General features: G+C 40.7%; 1 protein-coding gene across 1 annotated transcript; it reads left to right on the forward strand.

The window, feature by feature from the left end:
• The first annotated feature begins 200 nt into the window (after positions 1–200).
• On the forward strand, positions 201–6,626 carry CBLN2 (cerebellin 2 precursor). Its single transcript, XM_077883090.1, has 3 exons — positions 201–578; positions 3,510–3,629; positions 3,891–6,626. The coding sequence occupies exons 1-3, from the start codon at positions 216–218 to the stop codon at positions 4,086–4,088; spliced, it is 681 nt and encodes a 226-aa protein (XP_077739216.1). The 5' UTR covers positions 201–215; the 3' UTR covers positions 4,089–6,626.
• Positions 6,627–16,799: the final 10,173 nt, after the last annotated feature.

Genomic DNA, 16,799 nt, shown 5'->3' on the forward strand with positions numbered 1-16,799 from the left:
AGTCTAAGGGTTCGGGTTCTTTGCCCTGACAGGTCCGCTGGCGCCTTCCTTCTGAGGACGAGCCTGGCCTTGACCGTCAGAGCGAGGGACCGAGGCCAAAGGAGGCGTCCCCAGGCCCCGCGCAGCCCTGCGCGCCCTCCCGCGCCCGCGCCCGCGCCCGCGCGCGCCCGGCCGCCGCCCGCCGTCGCCCCCGCGCGCCGCCCCCCGCAGCCCGGATGCCGGCGCCCGGCCGGGGCCCCCGCGGGCCGCCGCTGACCATGCCCGGGCGCCGGGGGGCGCTGCGCGAGCCGGCGGGCTGCGGCTCCTGCCTGGGGGCGGCGCTGGCGCTGGCGCTGCTGCTGCTGCTGCTGCCCGCCGGCTGCCCGGTGCGGGCGCAGAACGACACGGAGCCCATCGTGCTGGAGGGCAAGTGCCTGGTGGTGTGCGACTCGAGCCCGTCGGCCGACGGCGCCGTCACCTCCTCCCTGGGCATCTCGGTGCGCTCCGGCAGCGCCAAGGTGGCCTTCTCCGCCACGCGGAGCACCAACCACGAGCCGTCCGAGATGAGCAACCGCACCATGACCATCTACTTCGACCAGGTCAGCCGGCGGCTGCCAGCTCGCCTCCGCCCGGGGTGGAGGGCGGGGACCCCGCGCGGGCGCCGGGGCCGGGACTTCCAGGCTCCCCCGCCCCTCGGCCCTGCCCTGCCCTTCTCTTTTCCCCCTTTCCGAGGAAGCAAGCTCTGCTTCCCATTGCCCTTTCTCACACTGTGGCTCCTCTAGAACTGGCAGCGCCATCGGCACTTGGATGACCGACAGTCCTTTAAAGCTCAGGGATCTGAAGTGCAGCCCCTCACCCAAGGAAATCGCACATCCTACTTTTCGCTGGGATGGGGGCTGCCGGGTGCGGTGCGCGGGCTTCAGTCATCCAGGGGGCCGACTCGGGACTGAGTGCTTTGAAAGCACACCCCAAAAGGGAGTTTTCCAAAGGTCTCAGCCAACCATCAGAAAATATGTGTCTGCTGCTTATTTTGGAATGGACTGGGGAAGAGGTGCTTATCTTCGAGAAAAATAAGTCAGGGAGAGTGTGGGGGCAACAGCAGGGATGGTTATAGAAATACAAAGCAAAACAGAGTGAGATCATATAAATGCAATAGGTAGTAAATACAATATCTACAATGTAGAGTACAAATATGTACAGCACATAAAAATATCGTATGTACTGTGGTCATACAGATTGAAAATAAAAACAAAATAAGGATCAATGACTTAAGTTGCCCTACGTCACTTAACTTCCCTCACTTTGTTCAAAGCAGAAGGCTCCATAAATGATCAGACCTTGGCGATCCCTTCTCTGGGGTATTGGGCTCAGGACTGGCGGTACTGACTTTCCTCTTGTGCCCTCCCATCTTGGTTTCTGTTGTTTTTCAGAAACAAGTTGAAAACATTATTGTGGTTTCCAAAAGTCTCTTCCTTTTGCCAGAATAATTTCCACTAAAGCCCAGGGTACTGGGCTCACTGGCCACACTTAATTGACTTCCCTTCTGTTAACCAGTTCTTACACCTCAGTGACGGTAAACTTCCAACACACCCTTGCCTCTTTTTAGGCCAGAGGCTTAATTTATTTTAATCCTTGCTATGGATTACCTACTTGAAGTTTCGCCCCCTTTTTTTTTTTGAGGGGGGGGGATCTCTTTTTCATCTGTTTTTAAAGAATTGTTTTTTTTTTTAATGAAATTACTGATTTTAATGATGTCCAAATAAAGCAGACAACAAAATAGGTATTTGCTATTTACTCTATTCTTTACCTTATTATTAGTCACCTCCCGTCATTTCACTTGGGTGTCAAGAGAACTCTGATGAGGGCAAGATAAGTTGTAGTAAGATTCTAATTTTATAGATGAGCTAACTATGGCAGGGCGGGTAAAATGCTATTTCCCTGGTTTCCCAGTTAGGGAGTAAGCGAAACCTGCTCCTTGGGTGTTCTTTCATCCACAGCAGGGCCCAAAATTTACCAGTTTCTGGAATTTAAAACTGATGGGAAAGAGCTGTGGTAGTTGAGTTGGAAGAGGCAGCTCCGAGGGCTTGGATGGAGAGTGCTTTATTCTTTTTTAAAGCATCCTAAGGCCGACTGAGAGCATAGGCTTGAAGAGACGGAGTGCAGGCATTGTGCAGCGAGCCGTCCTGAACAATAGAGCCCTGAGCGTCTGTGCTGAGCCCTGCAGGCGAGGGGGACTGAAGTAGTGCCCCGACCTCCCTTGCAGAAGCCGGTGCGGGTTTCTTTCCCTGAGTGGTGACAGCAGTTGTCATGGGCAGGTCGCATATTGCAGTGGGGATCGCGTGTCATTCATCTGCTGTGATGAGTGTGTGAGGAGTAACCGCAAGAGGTATCCGGTTGAAATTTATTTTCTGAGCAGATGATGGGATCCCTAGTCTAGGGTTCTGCTGTTGCTGGCTGTTGGCTTTAAAAAGCCCAGCATACCAGGCGGGCCGTGTTAGTATTTTAACTGAGTGTGTGCATTTGTGTGTGAGAAGAGGTGGGGACGGGATCCAGATGGGGTGACCAAACTCCGCCTTACACACCTGAAAGGGAATTGGGCCATAATAAGGGATCCTCCACGCTTCAAATTCTGCTCTTGACATTGTAACACTCACATCCCCCTTTCATTTGAGGGGGGGAAAAAAAAAGAAAAAAATCATCGGCAGGGGCACATGACCTCACATCGTCTGGCTAATTTTGTCATTATTCTTGCATGGTCCTGGAGTTGGAGCTTAGGGTATCCAACTGCTGTCTCCACTCCCTTCATTTATTTAAGCTTATTTGCATGACGTCATAGCTCAGCAGAGGGAGCAAGCACGGTGCTTAGAGCCAAGTGAAGGAGACAGGTGCAGCCAGTGCTTACCCACCCCAACTTTGCACTCTGTCCCTGTCATTGAGCACCTACTGTGTGCCACCAGGGAAGGTGCCCGGGGCTGGGGATACACGGGGACAGGAACCTCACCCAGCTTATCCTCTCCCGGAACATGTGAAGTGCCAAGGTTGAACTGATGTAAATTATTCTCCTGAATTGGCTTCTTACCCCAAGGTCTACTTCTCCTGGTTCAGCATGGCGTGGCACCCTAGTTGTGAAACTAAACTTGATGTGGAAGTCCCTGGAATCCCACAGACCAGTTTCGTTTGCTTACTGACCTCATTGTCTTCCTTTCCCTCTGCCTTGCAAAATTGGCATCTGCTTTTTACAATGTGTAAATAAAATACACTTCACAAAAATCTTTATTGATTATGGTCCATTAGGATTCTTCTAAAAATCCCTTTCTGGTGTAGGGTATTTTGGCACCAGCTCCCAGCCTCCCGCCCTACACCCCCACCACCACCCCCAGGGCAGCCTTGGCTCACTGCCTGGGTGCCTCTTGCTGCTGCTGCTGTGCAGGCCCTGGAGGAACCGGTGGCGTTGGTTCTGCAGGCCTGAGCACAACAGATGCAGAGGAGGGACTTGCTATGTTTGTGTCGTATTCCTTCTTCTTTTTCAGGTATTAGTAAATATTGGCAACCATTTCGATCTCGCCTCCAGTATTTTTGTAGCACCGAGGAAAGGGATTTATAGCTTCAGCTTCCACGTGGTCAAAGTGTACAACAGACAAACCATCCAGGTGGGTCGCTGTGAAACCATGGGGACCGTTGCAGTCCGGATGGCCAGTGCCCCAGGGCTGCAGGTCCCATCCTACTGTCTGGGAATCTGGGCCAGCCAAGGTGGGGGCGTTGCTGAGCAAGGGTCCACAGCATCTTTGGGGCCAGGCCCTCTGGCGTGGCTCCGCGGAAAGGGCAGAGGGTGTGGGGTCGGGGCAGAAGAGGACAAACAGGTGCACGTGGGGTCCTGTGTGGTCCACTGAGCTTTGCCCTCTGCCCTGCAGGTCAGTTTAATGCAGAACGGCTACCCCGTGATCTCAGCGTTTGCGGGTGACCAGGACGTTACCAGAGAAGCTGCCAGCAATGGTGTCCTGCTGCTGATGGAAAGAGAGGACAAAGTACATCTCAAGCTAGAGAGAGGCAACCTCATGGGTGGCTGGAAGTACTCCACGTTCTCGGGCTTTTTGGTGTTTCCTCTATAAACGCAGTGGCCCCCAGGCGGCGGGCAAGTTGCCATCTGGACCCGGGCGTCCGCCCTTCCTAGACACCCTGGACTCGCCAGAATAGGACCACTTGTTTCCAACCTCTGTCGGACTGTCGAGGTAGAAGAATGATTTCTTTCCAAATCTCCAGCATTTTCTTTGAATATTGACCATTCCTCGGGAACCTGGCTTCTAATTAGTTTAGACGACAAGGTCTTAAGGAGACATGAAATGATCGATTTGAGCAATTTGTACCTGTGATTGTGAAGTCAATATTGGATTTTATTGTCGGGACCATTGACTTTTCTTCTTTTGTTTGTACGTGGTATCGCGGCCCCAACGCGAGGAGGCGGCCGACCCTGGGGCCGGATTGCAGGCCTCAGGCGGGACTCAGAGCAAGAGCCCTGCGCATCACCACCCGCCGGAGAGTCCTCGAAATGTGTTCTTTATGTGTCTGTTCAGCCTTAAGAAAAAGAATGGCTTCACTCTCATTCTGTATTTTTCCCCCCGGGTGGACGGGAGGCCTCGGGAGGGGGAAGGGGACATTGTGAATCTGTCAAGAAGTGCTTTATCTGGAGAAGCAAATTTTGCACGATTGGACTGCGACTTTTGCTTTGTATTGTGTGTGTGCGTGTGTGTGTGTGCGTGTGAGTGTGTGTGTGTGTGTGTGTGTGTGGTTTTCTGTTTTTAGTTTTTGTTTTGTTTTTCCTGGAAGAGCTTTACCTTTCTTTCCACGTTCAGCTCTCCCTCCTTACCCCTCCTTCTTCTATGTTTCTGTGCTGGGACGGGGGAGAGAAATGTATGCTGAATTCCTGAATGAGACCAAACCAAACAAAACAAAAAACGCCGATGTATTTTGTTTTGGTTGAGACCAGAACAAACAGAAGGTACCTGTAGATCAAAGTCCAAATAACAGATGGACCATTCTGCTTATCCTTTCAAAGAGATTCTCTCAGACGCACCTTTAGAACTAACAAGCTGGATTTTTTTTTTTTTTTTTTTTTTTTTAACGCTCTGGAATACTCTAAGAACTTGATATTCCTGGGTGGCTTTGAATCACGTAAGATGAGAATGGAAGCGGTAATGACCAAGTCTCTGAAACACACGCTTTCTCGGCCCAGCGCACCTGGGTCTGCCCAGCAGCCTGTTGTCATCTATTTGCATCCGTGTCTGCGAGAGCACACCAGGCTCAGGTGCTTCAAAGCCAACAGGACCAGCTACTCTCCCTCAGGATCCTCCTCTGATCTGCCAAGGAAAGAGGTGTGTTGATGCTCCCTGCGAACACCTGGCAGGAAGCCACCTGGAAGTCACAGCAGTTACAGGTATTGGCAGAGGCACCCTGGGAGCAGTTTTCCAAATCCTTCTTGTTTTGGCCCCTTGTACAACAATAGTATTACAATACAGCTGGGAGCCGACGGGTGCAGGATTCATATGCCAAGGAAATGTTACTAATCCCAAAGCAATGGAAGAAGAGACCTCACAGCGGATGTTAATTTGTCCTTTGTGTAACAATGTAACCAAAATATTGATGATAAAGAGTCATAATTTAAGATTCAGAATAAATGGGTTTGATGTCTGGCTTGCTCTTCTCCCTTCACATCGTCTCCCAACTCCTCCAGTGTGTGGAAGTAAAGGCCACGGATCAAGGACTCGGGGAAAGGAAGCCCACACTGTGCCTCTTTAAAACACACACTCAAATGCACACCCCCATATGCAGATCTAGCTGTGGGTCTCCATGGAAATTGCACACTTAGATACCTTTCAATCTATATCTGTATTTTTCACACGAAAAGATTTCAGGGGGAGATATTATGTGAAAAAAGACAGTATTCAAAAGGCTTTATGGATAGGCGATCTGCTTTCATCACATACAATCATTGATGTACAAGTTCCAATCCAATATTTCAATCAGAGAACATGGATATAAAGGAAACTGACATTTCAATACAGCATCAAGTGTTTCTAAGATACATGTGAGCATGGGGAAGCATTGGGTTCCATTTCCAAATAAATGCAGTGGGGATTATAAGAGTGAAAATAATATAGTTTGATGAAAAGTCTAAGTTTTTAATGGCCGTAAGTGGACAGCGTAATACGATACAGAATTGAATTTGAATTAAAATGATACTATATTTTGTTAGGAAAAAAAAATCAAGAAATATCAGCCAAAAAGCATTTGGGTATATTGGCTCTGTGATTAGGTGACACACTTCTGAGCGTGAGCGTTGTTTATTAATGCCGATAATGCAAACAGGACGCTAGTGAATATTTTCCTTCTGTGTTTTACTGCTCTCAGTGAATTAGCCCTCTGCCCCTCCTTTATAAAACCTTCCGTTTGATTTCAGACAAGCAGCAAACTTCATTAGGGGAACAATACCGCACTTCAGAGACTGGAAAAAAATATATGCGTATGTGCTATTTTTACCGCTTACTAATATGTAATGCACATATTTGTATTTACAGCTTTACCATGTCCAGGTTGTTATTTGGTTATGCCGTCTAATAAATAAGTTATTAAATTCATCATTCTAAAAATAAGCATATTTCAGGAGTTTCTTTTATATTAGGAAAAAAACTTAATCCTGTTTATTCCACTCCTGCCTTTATTTGTTTGTTTGTTTGTTTGTTTATTTCTATCTTGAGCTGGATGCCAAACCCTACATTAGGGAGAAGCCACAATAGTAGTTCTTCTGAAGCTCTTTGCTGTCCACCCTTGCAGCTGCCTAAATTCTGTCTGGTTTAAGGATCTTTGAGGGAGATGAAGCTCTTGTGTGTGGTCTGCGGATATATGTAGGTCAGATCAAAATGTGAAATATATTTTCCTTTATTTGGGGAGGAAAAGTGACATGTGCACTGTGTGCAGTCTGATTTGAGCATCCGTACCTCTGGGCTTCTGCTTCCCATCTGTGGGGTGAGGGCAGTAGCCCCCATATTTCCTGCCCAACTCACAAGGCAATGGTGAGAGTGCTCTGGGAAGCAAGGCACTGTGATCTGTGCTCTGAGAAGTGCAAGGCACTGTGATCACGGGAGACATTATGTGGCAGGAAGGGTGTTTCTGGAAAGTCGGATTGTTCCATGTGCGATTTATTAAACGTACCTAAAACGAACATCTGACAAGAGAACACTTTTATGTGACACTAAATTTCCATATTCCCCACTAGCTTATTAAAGCTGTACCACTCTGGAAGTTTAATTCGAGTTTTAAGAATGATGATAATATGAACATGTCAAAATCTATACATTTTCCTATTAACTCAATTCTTGATTATGTTCTTTGACTGACCTATGTGGCTGAGGCCTAGCTTTCTGTTCCAGTCTGTGATACCAGTATTTTAGAAAAATATACAACTATAGTGTTTTTAACACAAGGAAAAACTCAGTTATCAATATTTTGGCATTGTAATAGTAAGTCGGTCTAGCCACTAAATGTTAATCCTGCTGAGCTGCAAGTGCTTTTAAAATAACACTATTTTTTAACTAAAATATATTCTAATTTGAAACACAACACTGCTTCTACTCTAGGTCCTGACAACCTGCATTTACTATCTGTAGTTCCTGAGTCCTTTTCGCATTCTAATATTTTTTTATTTATATACTCTTGTATAGTGAAGTTATTTACATTTTTTTTAAGTTTTTTTTTTTAATTTTATTTATTTATGATAGTCACAGAGAGAGAGAGAGAGGCAGAGACATAGGCAGAGGGAGAAGCAGGCTCCATGCACCGGGAGCCTGACGTGGGATTCGATCCCGGGTGTCCAGGATCGCACCCTGGGCCAAAGGCAGGCGCCAAACCGCTGCGCCACCCAGGGATCCCAGTTATTTACATTTTTAAAGTTTGTGATTACCATGGCCGCTTGGAGCAAAGGAGAGAAAAGTCTTTTGGATATTGACATGAACACTCATGGGATCTTGTAGAGATTACATACTTACTTGTTTGGAAAAAAAATGTTTTTGACCAAAACCTAGGGATATCAAGCCTCAGAAGAGTTAGAAAAGACTTTTGCTGAATCTTTAATTTTATTTCTATTTCCTTGCAATCTTATCAAGGAAATTGATATCAAATCACATACATGATAACTGTTACATATGTATCACTTGCCTGTAAATACATGAACATACACACCTGTTTTCCTTGATGAATAAAAACGGATCATAGATTGACTACATTCTCCTGGACTCTGGCAATAGTTGAGAGGAGAATTTGTTGAATCGCTTTATACAAACAAAAAAGCATGGTTTGCTCCAGCATGCCTCATATATAGCAAAAGGAACAAAGAATGTTCTGTCAATTTGTGTCCTCATGATTTTGCAATCTTTTATAAGGAAATAAATATTGCAATAAGATAATGTTGCTGTGAATAAATAGTTAATGTTTATATTTCTACAGCATAGGAAGTATATGGTAATCTAATGCACATGACTGAAAAGCTGTTACATTATATTTCAGGTGGTGTAAATAAATGATGGAACTCATAGAAGCAGGTTACATTGAATCATTCTCAAGATCTTTCTGTGCACTCCATAAAAACACTTGTAAAAAATGTAAAACTAGATTAACCATAGAACATGAGGTTTTGCCCTTTTACCTTGCTTAAGTAGGAATTTACTTGTCAGTGGGACTCTATCTGAAGCCGACACTTTGCTATTAAAATGGGATATGACAAACATAGTTAACATGTGAGATCAAAGCCTTGTGCATTCTCATAAGACTCTTTAAATTAATTTTCTTGGCATTTAAGGAGTAGGTGCAGCAAATATAATGAAGTAAGGTAAAATACAATTTCCATTTGGTTTTATCATTTTATGTTTTTAGGGGGGTTTAGAATCTCTCTCTCTTCTCTCTCTCTCTCTTTCTCTCTTTTTAATGAAAACACTGAAGATGTTAACTGATGATGGCCAAGTACATTAATCAAGTATATTTATGTATTTGCCTAGGCTTTTAAAACATATTTTTTGCAGGTAGATTTCGCCAAAAGGTGTATTTACTGCCTTTGCAGATGGAGAGCTACAATTCAGTCACATTTTGATATTTTAAATGTCTGTATGGTATACAGCTATCAATGAAGTGATTGGTCAGACCCGGTCCTCACCCATCCCTAAAAAAAAAAAAAAAAAAAAAAGAAAGAAAGAAAAGTCTTTTCAAAATCCCTTTAAGGTTGATCCAATGAATATAAACTTAAAAAAAAAAGTTCTGTGAGTTTGTATAATAATGTTACACCAAAATATGAATTCTAAGTAAATGAGCTTTCTTTCCATTCCCAAACCCAGTAGGGTAACTTGAAATTTGTAAGGGCAAAAGCCGTGTGGCTTTACCTCCCACAGATAATAGGAGCTCTGTTTTATCTTCCTAAGTGGATTTTGCTGTGGATTTCCATCACCAGAATCACCTAAGTGTCTATAGCATCATAAATCATCATCTGCATCAGCTCGCCCACATACACTCACTGTGTAGTGTAAATGAGCTCCTTGACAACTTAATTTGGAAAAGAAATCTTCATTCCCTCTTCTTAATGCCCACGGCAGGACTCCCTGGGGTTAGAATGCTGCTTTGCACTGGAGCTATCCTAACAGAATGGAAGCTACTTATTAATGAGCCACTACCAGTCTTCAACCTGACTAGCTATGCCTTAACTTTTATTATTGTGCCCTCATATTTTTCAGGAGTGCTCATTTCTCCTTTTGAATTTGTTTCAGGTGGCAAAACAAAACAACACAAAACAAAAGCCCTGTTTGAGTTGGAGAATGTTGACTATATATTTGGATGTGGAGCTAAGACTTGAGTATTTTGCTTAAGTATATTTGCTCTTACTTAATTCATTTTGAAATGTTTCCATAAATCTCTTATGCTCTCAAAGTCCTGTCAGATATAAAGCATCCTAACATTTCTTTGACCTCATACTATAAATGAGCATTTATTGTGACTTTGGGTGCTTTGCTATGGAACTGGCTTCAGATAAGAGTAATATTTAAAATAGAATCAAATTAATGAGAAAAATCGGCAAATATTCCTTATTACTAAAATCTCTCATTTCCAATTTTTTAATGGATTTTTTAAAACAGTATTTTGCATGGATCTTAACGATAACTATTGGCTTTAAAATTAACATTAAAATCAGTATTTTATCTTTGAATTGCTAACATATCTTTTTTTTTTTCAATCATGTAACTCTTAGGTCATAAGTGATACACCTTGATAAGTCTATCACTGAATATAGGACATGAAAATGTGATACCTTTTTCCCCCGTATTCCCAAGCACCATGTCGGGATGTCATAGCATCGTTTTGTTCTGAAACTGTAAACTGTTTGTGGAGAAAGCAATTATAATGCTTATTAAAAGAAATTCACTCCTTTGAGATCAGGGTGTAAACATTTCCTTTTCATTCCATAGCATTTACATATTGATGCTTAGGGGCCAGATAGTGTGCTTAAGGATGATGAGAGAAAAATAAAGACACACTTATTATGTACCAAGAGTTTACAGTCCTTGTCAAAAATACAGTCTGGATAATATCCAGGTAAACGCATGCAAAACTCCTGGGTGGGCTGGGTGAGTGTAGGAGGAACCTTAGAAATCTGACTGCATGTTTACTAAAGTGAATAATGTGATTTACATTTTTCATACACAAAGAGGAGAATGTTATTTGGGCATTGACATTGAACACTGAACACCGGTTAATCTTCCAACTAAAAGGTTCCCTGCAACCTCTCCTCCCACGCTGAATATGGTTGGGTATTTGGGCAGACATATGGCCAACTAACTAGAGCTCATGAACTAACCTTGAAAGTATTAAAGTCGGAAGGGACAGATATGGGGAATTTCCATTGTTTTAACACATGAAGGTTAGGATACAATAGCCCTTTTTTACAGTTTTATTTCTGTTTGCCTTGTGTGATGAATTGCTCGAGAAGACAGAAGGCATGCTAGAATTAGTCAAACCCTTCAGATCTAAAGCAAGATAAAAATAAGGCATGATGTCAAGTCCGTTCTGAACAGAGCTGGATGGAGGAGCATACCCAGCATTTTGGCACATTATACAAGATTATTAACTTAATGAATACAGGTCTAAACTAAGGCACACAAAAAATAAACACGAGACCAGATTGAACAGGTCAAAAACATGAATTCTGTATTTTTTAATTATATAATCACAAAAAAATGTGTGTTTGGGGGTGTGCAAATGTTGAATATAAACAAATATGTATAGTTAAAACTTACCCCTGTCACAATGCCTGCCCTGTACCTCCAGCTGTGCCAGCACTGAACTCTCGCTTTCCTAGAAGGGGGAGGTGACGGATCCAGGTATCTTTGCCTGGGTTCATGGACTCACTTGTACCAACTTATCTCAATACTTCGGTCTGTTTCCTATTTTATTTCTTGTATGCAATCTTAGGAATCTATTTCTCCAGAAGGTGGATATTACATCTGGTCTCCCTGACAGACAGAGATTGAGAACTGTTGAGAATAATGAAGCCATCTGGTGCTATAAACCCAACAGAAAGCTATGATCAGTGGATCATGGCCTAATCTACTCTTCATCCATGGCATCTGAATTGAGTTGGCACAAAGGAGTGACAAGGGGCTGGATATTCCACAAGATTGTCACATCTTCCCAATCATTTAGCAGGCAAAAGGCATGCATGCATCAGACTGTGATAATTAGGGAAGACTTATTCTCCCCTAAGGCCTATTACTTTTGATACTTAATCCCTCCCCCCCCTTTTTTTAGTGTCTCAAAGGGTACTACTCCAGTGGATGTCATGCAATATTGACTTATAATTCTTACCAATTCCTGAGCATGTTCACTGGAAGAGATTATTTACTAAAATAAACTTTTCTTTTTAAATCAATGAAGACTTGAAATGAACATAAAATCATTTTCTTAGATTTTTTTTCCCCCGGACTTGCAGAAACATTTGTTTCAGGAAAAAGTCCCCAATAGATGGTGCTGCTGCTGTGATTTAAACCATTGAATAATTAGTATGCAAAAAAGCACTAGAGAGAGGCCTCTGGGAATTCCCTTACATCAACTTATAGAAAGACAAAAATGTGGCTTTAGTTTTGCTAAATGCAAATTGACATCATTGTATAATTTGAAGACTAGAAAGATTTTTTTGATGTTTTGAGGTCAAGAAATTACTTTTAATCTCATTGTTCATATTGCAAATATCTTGGAAACAAACAAAATTGAGTATTAGAAAAAAGTGAACTGAATGGCCTTCCAAGTTTCTTTTCCGTCCATAATACTTCAAATATCTATTATTAATTAAAGCTCTAATATGAAGATTATAGTACAAATGAAAAATGGAGTCCTTCATATTTATGTGGGAAATTTGCAGATGCAGGATTCATACTGGCCGAATGATGCCATCACTGCTGTTAATGATAAACCTTAATATATACAGTGCCTTTACATGTACTGTGCACTGTGTTGAGTACTTTATAGTTATCTTTCCATTTAACTGTTATGATAGCCAACAGAGTGGGCACTACCATTACCACCATTTTACAGGTGATGGAGAATGCAGTTTAAAGCGATTTGGTGATGTGATCAAGACCTCAGAGCAGATGAGTCACAGAGGTAGGAATCTGATGATGGGCTTTCTAACTTCAGAACCTATTCCTTTATCCATGGCATGACACCATATCTCAGAATGAAAGCTAAAGTAAGGAAAGGGTTTTCTTAAATAAGGTACCAATGTATACGATGATTAATCAAAAGTGTTTGTATCACAGTCATCTCAATAAAACTCATTGTTTAAAAAAACGGGACAATTTAGCTTTGTGCTCTGCTTGATAGTAATCATGAGAGAAAAGTTACAACAGCTGCCGTAGATTTACTGACCCTTTGATATCAGAAACACAAAAGTTTGGGCTCTCACTATTTTCATGCCGAAAATCATAATGTGATCATTTTCTTCCCTTTGTCTTTTTTGCCAAAACTATCTGCAAAGATGGGACTGATATTGCACAAACATATAAATACAAATAGCTCATTTCCTCAACAATATTGTATATTTTATAAAGGAAACAGGTCAGTCATTAGAATTCTGGAGTAGAACCCGAGAAATCAAGTGTACAAAGTAAGTTATGCTTGAACTGAGCATCTTGCCTTCAAGCTGTTCATGAAGTTTTCAGCTTAACCTCTAGCAAGAGAAATCTCTTAGAATCTGGAATTGGGGTTCTTTAGGAGATTAGATCTCTTGCCCTAAAAGTGTAGTTAGCTTTAAAATTAAAATTAAAACTAATCAGACAAAATTAAAGTAGATTTTAGAAATAGTAAATGTCATTTCGTTGGATTAAGTGTCTTTACTATATTCTGATCAGAGGAAAATATATTTTAGGAAGTAGGTAATAATGAGGTAAAACAAAACATGTCACTAAATGTTTTTCTCTGATTTCTTTTTACTTTTTGGTGCTCCCTATTTTGTTTTTTATATAATTACATATTATATAAATACAAAATATTTATTTACATCCAATACTTATTCATATACCATACATTATGTATATTTATATAATATAAAATATTAGGAGTGACACATTCCCATTCAAAAAAATAAGGCAAAGTGTAACTTTAATGACTTTTTATTTGTTTATAATAAGAGTCTTAGTCTTGGTGATTAATGAAGCGCTATGCTTTAAGAGGTGTTCACCTAGTATGCAACAGTATTCGTCTGGGGTCTTTGCTGGGCTCTGCCACTATATAGAAAACCTCAAAAATACCCTCCCTTACTTAATACAACAGAAAATAAGGTAGCTTAACTAGAAGTATAACAATTACACAAAGGTATGTTTTCCAGTGAGATAAGATAAGGGATTTAAAAAATAAAATCACCAATGAACATAAAATAAATGTAGATTTTGACAATTTAAGGTTCTTAAAGATATTGATAACTTTCTCTTGATTACTTGAGAAGGTTTGGTGCAAATTACATATTATGAAGATAAGCTTATTGGCCTAGAAGACCGTTAATGCTATTGCATAATGGCACCAATGAAAAACACATAGTTGTGGTTTATTGATGGCTTTTAGGCATCATAGAAGTTCATCCTGCTAACACTGGTGGTTATCCCTTTAGTTAGAAATCAAGGTAAGAATTCTCTATCATGATGCATCTCTCCAGGCTTTAGCCACAAAAGGTGATGAACCAGCTGGTGCTGCTACATTCCTGCTCTCTAGTGGCTTGTGGCATTTTCAAAACTTCCTGCTTTGTTTGGGAAAGTGCATTATCTTCAGAGCACTAGTTTTCATTCCGAGGACATACATTCTGGAATTCAAATAACTCTTATTAGTCACAAATGTATGGAAAAAGTGTATCAGGGCATATTCATGGTAATTATGATGATATGGAGATTTAAATGTACACATGAAGAGGATAGATGGATAGATAGATAGATAGATAGATAGATAGATAGATAGATAGAGCAACCTGCCTGGGTTGCTCAGTCAATGAAACATCTGCCTTCAGCTCAGGTCATGATCTCATGGTCTTGGGATCAAGCCCCACATTGGGTCACTGCTTAGTGAGAGTCTGCATCTCCTTCTCCCTCTGCCTGCCCGCTCCCCCTGTTTGTGCTCTTTCTCTCTCTCTCTGTGTCAAATTAATGAGTAAAATCTTAAAAAAAAAGATGGATAGATAGATATATAGATAACAGATAGGCGGTAGATATCAAGCATGGCAGTAAGACATATAGAAAAACCCCTGTATTTTTAACTTTTTTTAGGTTTTTGCTTTTGTCATACTTGCCTGACTTGCATGTGCTATAAAAGAACAGAAAAATAACTTTAGATGATGTCTAGCTTTGTTTAAAGTTATTACATGTCTGCGTGAAAATAGTTTCCAACATCTTTTTGGTTAGTTAAATCATAGATATCTGTTCATAATTTCTAAATAAGAGAACCTACTGAAGCATTCATTATTATGCCTAACACTTAAGTTTTTATGCTTTGGGCTTCTTATTTTCATATGACATAGAGAAGATAAATAGGTTTGAGTCTGTTAATAAACATGTTCTTTTTGCCACATTGAAAAGTCACACTATAAGAAAGCATATACTTACACAAATTGTGACACATGTGTTCCCAAAATGTGGGAGTCTGCTACAGAATTCACAACTGCTTATTCCCTAGTTTCCTCTGTGAGAAAGGAAAGGTTACTAATGGTTAAACATTATAATCAATATGTGAACATAGCACTACTAGAAATAATTAGGGTGAAGGGAACAGCATTGTATGCAAAGCACGCACAGTATGTGGGATGTGGTTTCGGTATGGGAAAAGAATGATTTCGTTCTAAAGTAAAAGGTGAAAATAAAGGACAAAAACTGAATGTATAAGAAAGTTATAAGCAGTTTGGAAAAAAAGAATTTAGAAAAAGGAACCTTATCTTGTGAGATCAAAGCTGGATAAAATTAGGTGGTTTTATTTATAAGTTTTTCTTTTTAAGAGTTTTGGTATTAATAGTGCATAACTGCCAAACTAGAATTTGGCTTTTTCTCTGTTAAAACAACAAAGCGTTCTTTGATTGCTGGTCTTCTCTCAATAAGAGATTGTAACACTTTGGAGGTTATGTTGTTGTTTGTTTGTTTGTTTCCTATGTAAGTAATCCACCTAGGAGACCAAGATTCTTGTCTTACCTATGGTTTGTGTTGACTTCATTATGTTCTCAATTATTTAAGAGAACTGAATCTTCTCACTTTTGTAATGAGTAAAGTTTTTGTTTTGTTTTGTTTTTACAGTCATATTACTTTTTATGTTTACTTTTGAATTATTTTGTTGTTACTTTGATTAAACAGGTAGCTATTTTTTTAGACCTAGGATCTTATTTATTCAAGTTTTGACATTTTTAATAGTTTGCCTTCCCAAATAAAATTCTAAGTGAAATCTTTATAATCTCAACCATGCTTTGAGATTTCTCAGAGGGTCCCTGGAAAATCTCAAAGGATTTGTCTTTTCATCTTGCAAAAAAGGGTAATTAAATTTATTTGATATGTTCAATTCCATGAAAATTACTGTCAAATAGAAAGAGATGCTTAACCATCCCTAGGTTATATATATGTATGGGTAAGTGTAATTGACATAAATATTTCAGAAACTGTATGAAATTCTTAGAAATTTGCCCATGCCCTTGCTGTCCATGGTATGTCCCGGTATAATGCTATTCTGGTTATTATTTAAAAATGCTATATGCCACAGAAATAACCAAATTTCTGTGTCAAATGAATTCTCACCACATATTTAACTATAGTCAAAGTCCTTTGTCATTCACAGATAGGTTTTGTTTTATTCTGATTCTTTTCCAAAAGTTTTGCTATCAGCTGTAGCCCAGAATGCTTTGTCTTTTGTAAAGAGGGACTGTCTCAAAGACCCACAGGAAAAATGATGACAGATACTCTGGAGTACAGACTTCTTATGACTTTGCTTCAATCTACTTCAGACGGAGTGAGGATTTCCAGTGCTCTGGCGGAGAAGCTGACAAGTTCATAAAACCGCTAACCCGAGATCAAGCAGAACAAGAATTAATTACATGGCACTGAATTAAGTGATAAAGAATGATAATATTTTTTCACAGCTTTTGTATGGAACAGTGCTGATTCTTTAATGCTCTATTTTCTGAATATAAGGAGCCCATTTTGCTTTTCTCTTAAGCTATCGATAACATATAACACTTCAGTAGACAATACTTTTGAAAACATAAATGAAACATA

The sequence above is a fragment of the Canis aureus genome, chromosome 1, assembly GCF_053574225.1.
Source record: "Canis aureus isolate CA01 chromosome 1, VMU_Caureus_v.1.0, whole genome shotgun sequence".
Taxonomy (NCBI): Eukaryota; Metazoa; Chordata; class Mammalia; order Carnivora; family Canidae; genus Canis; species Canis aureus.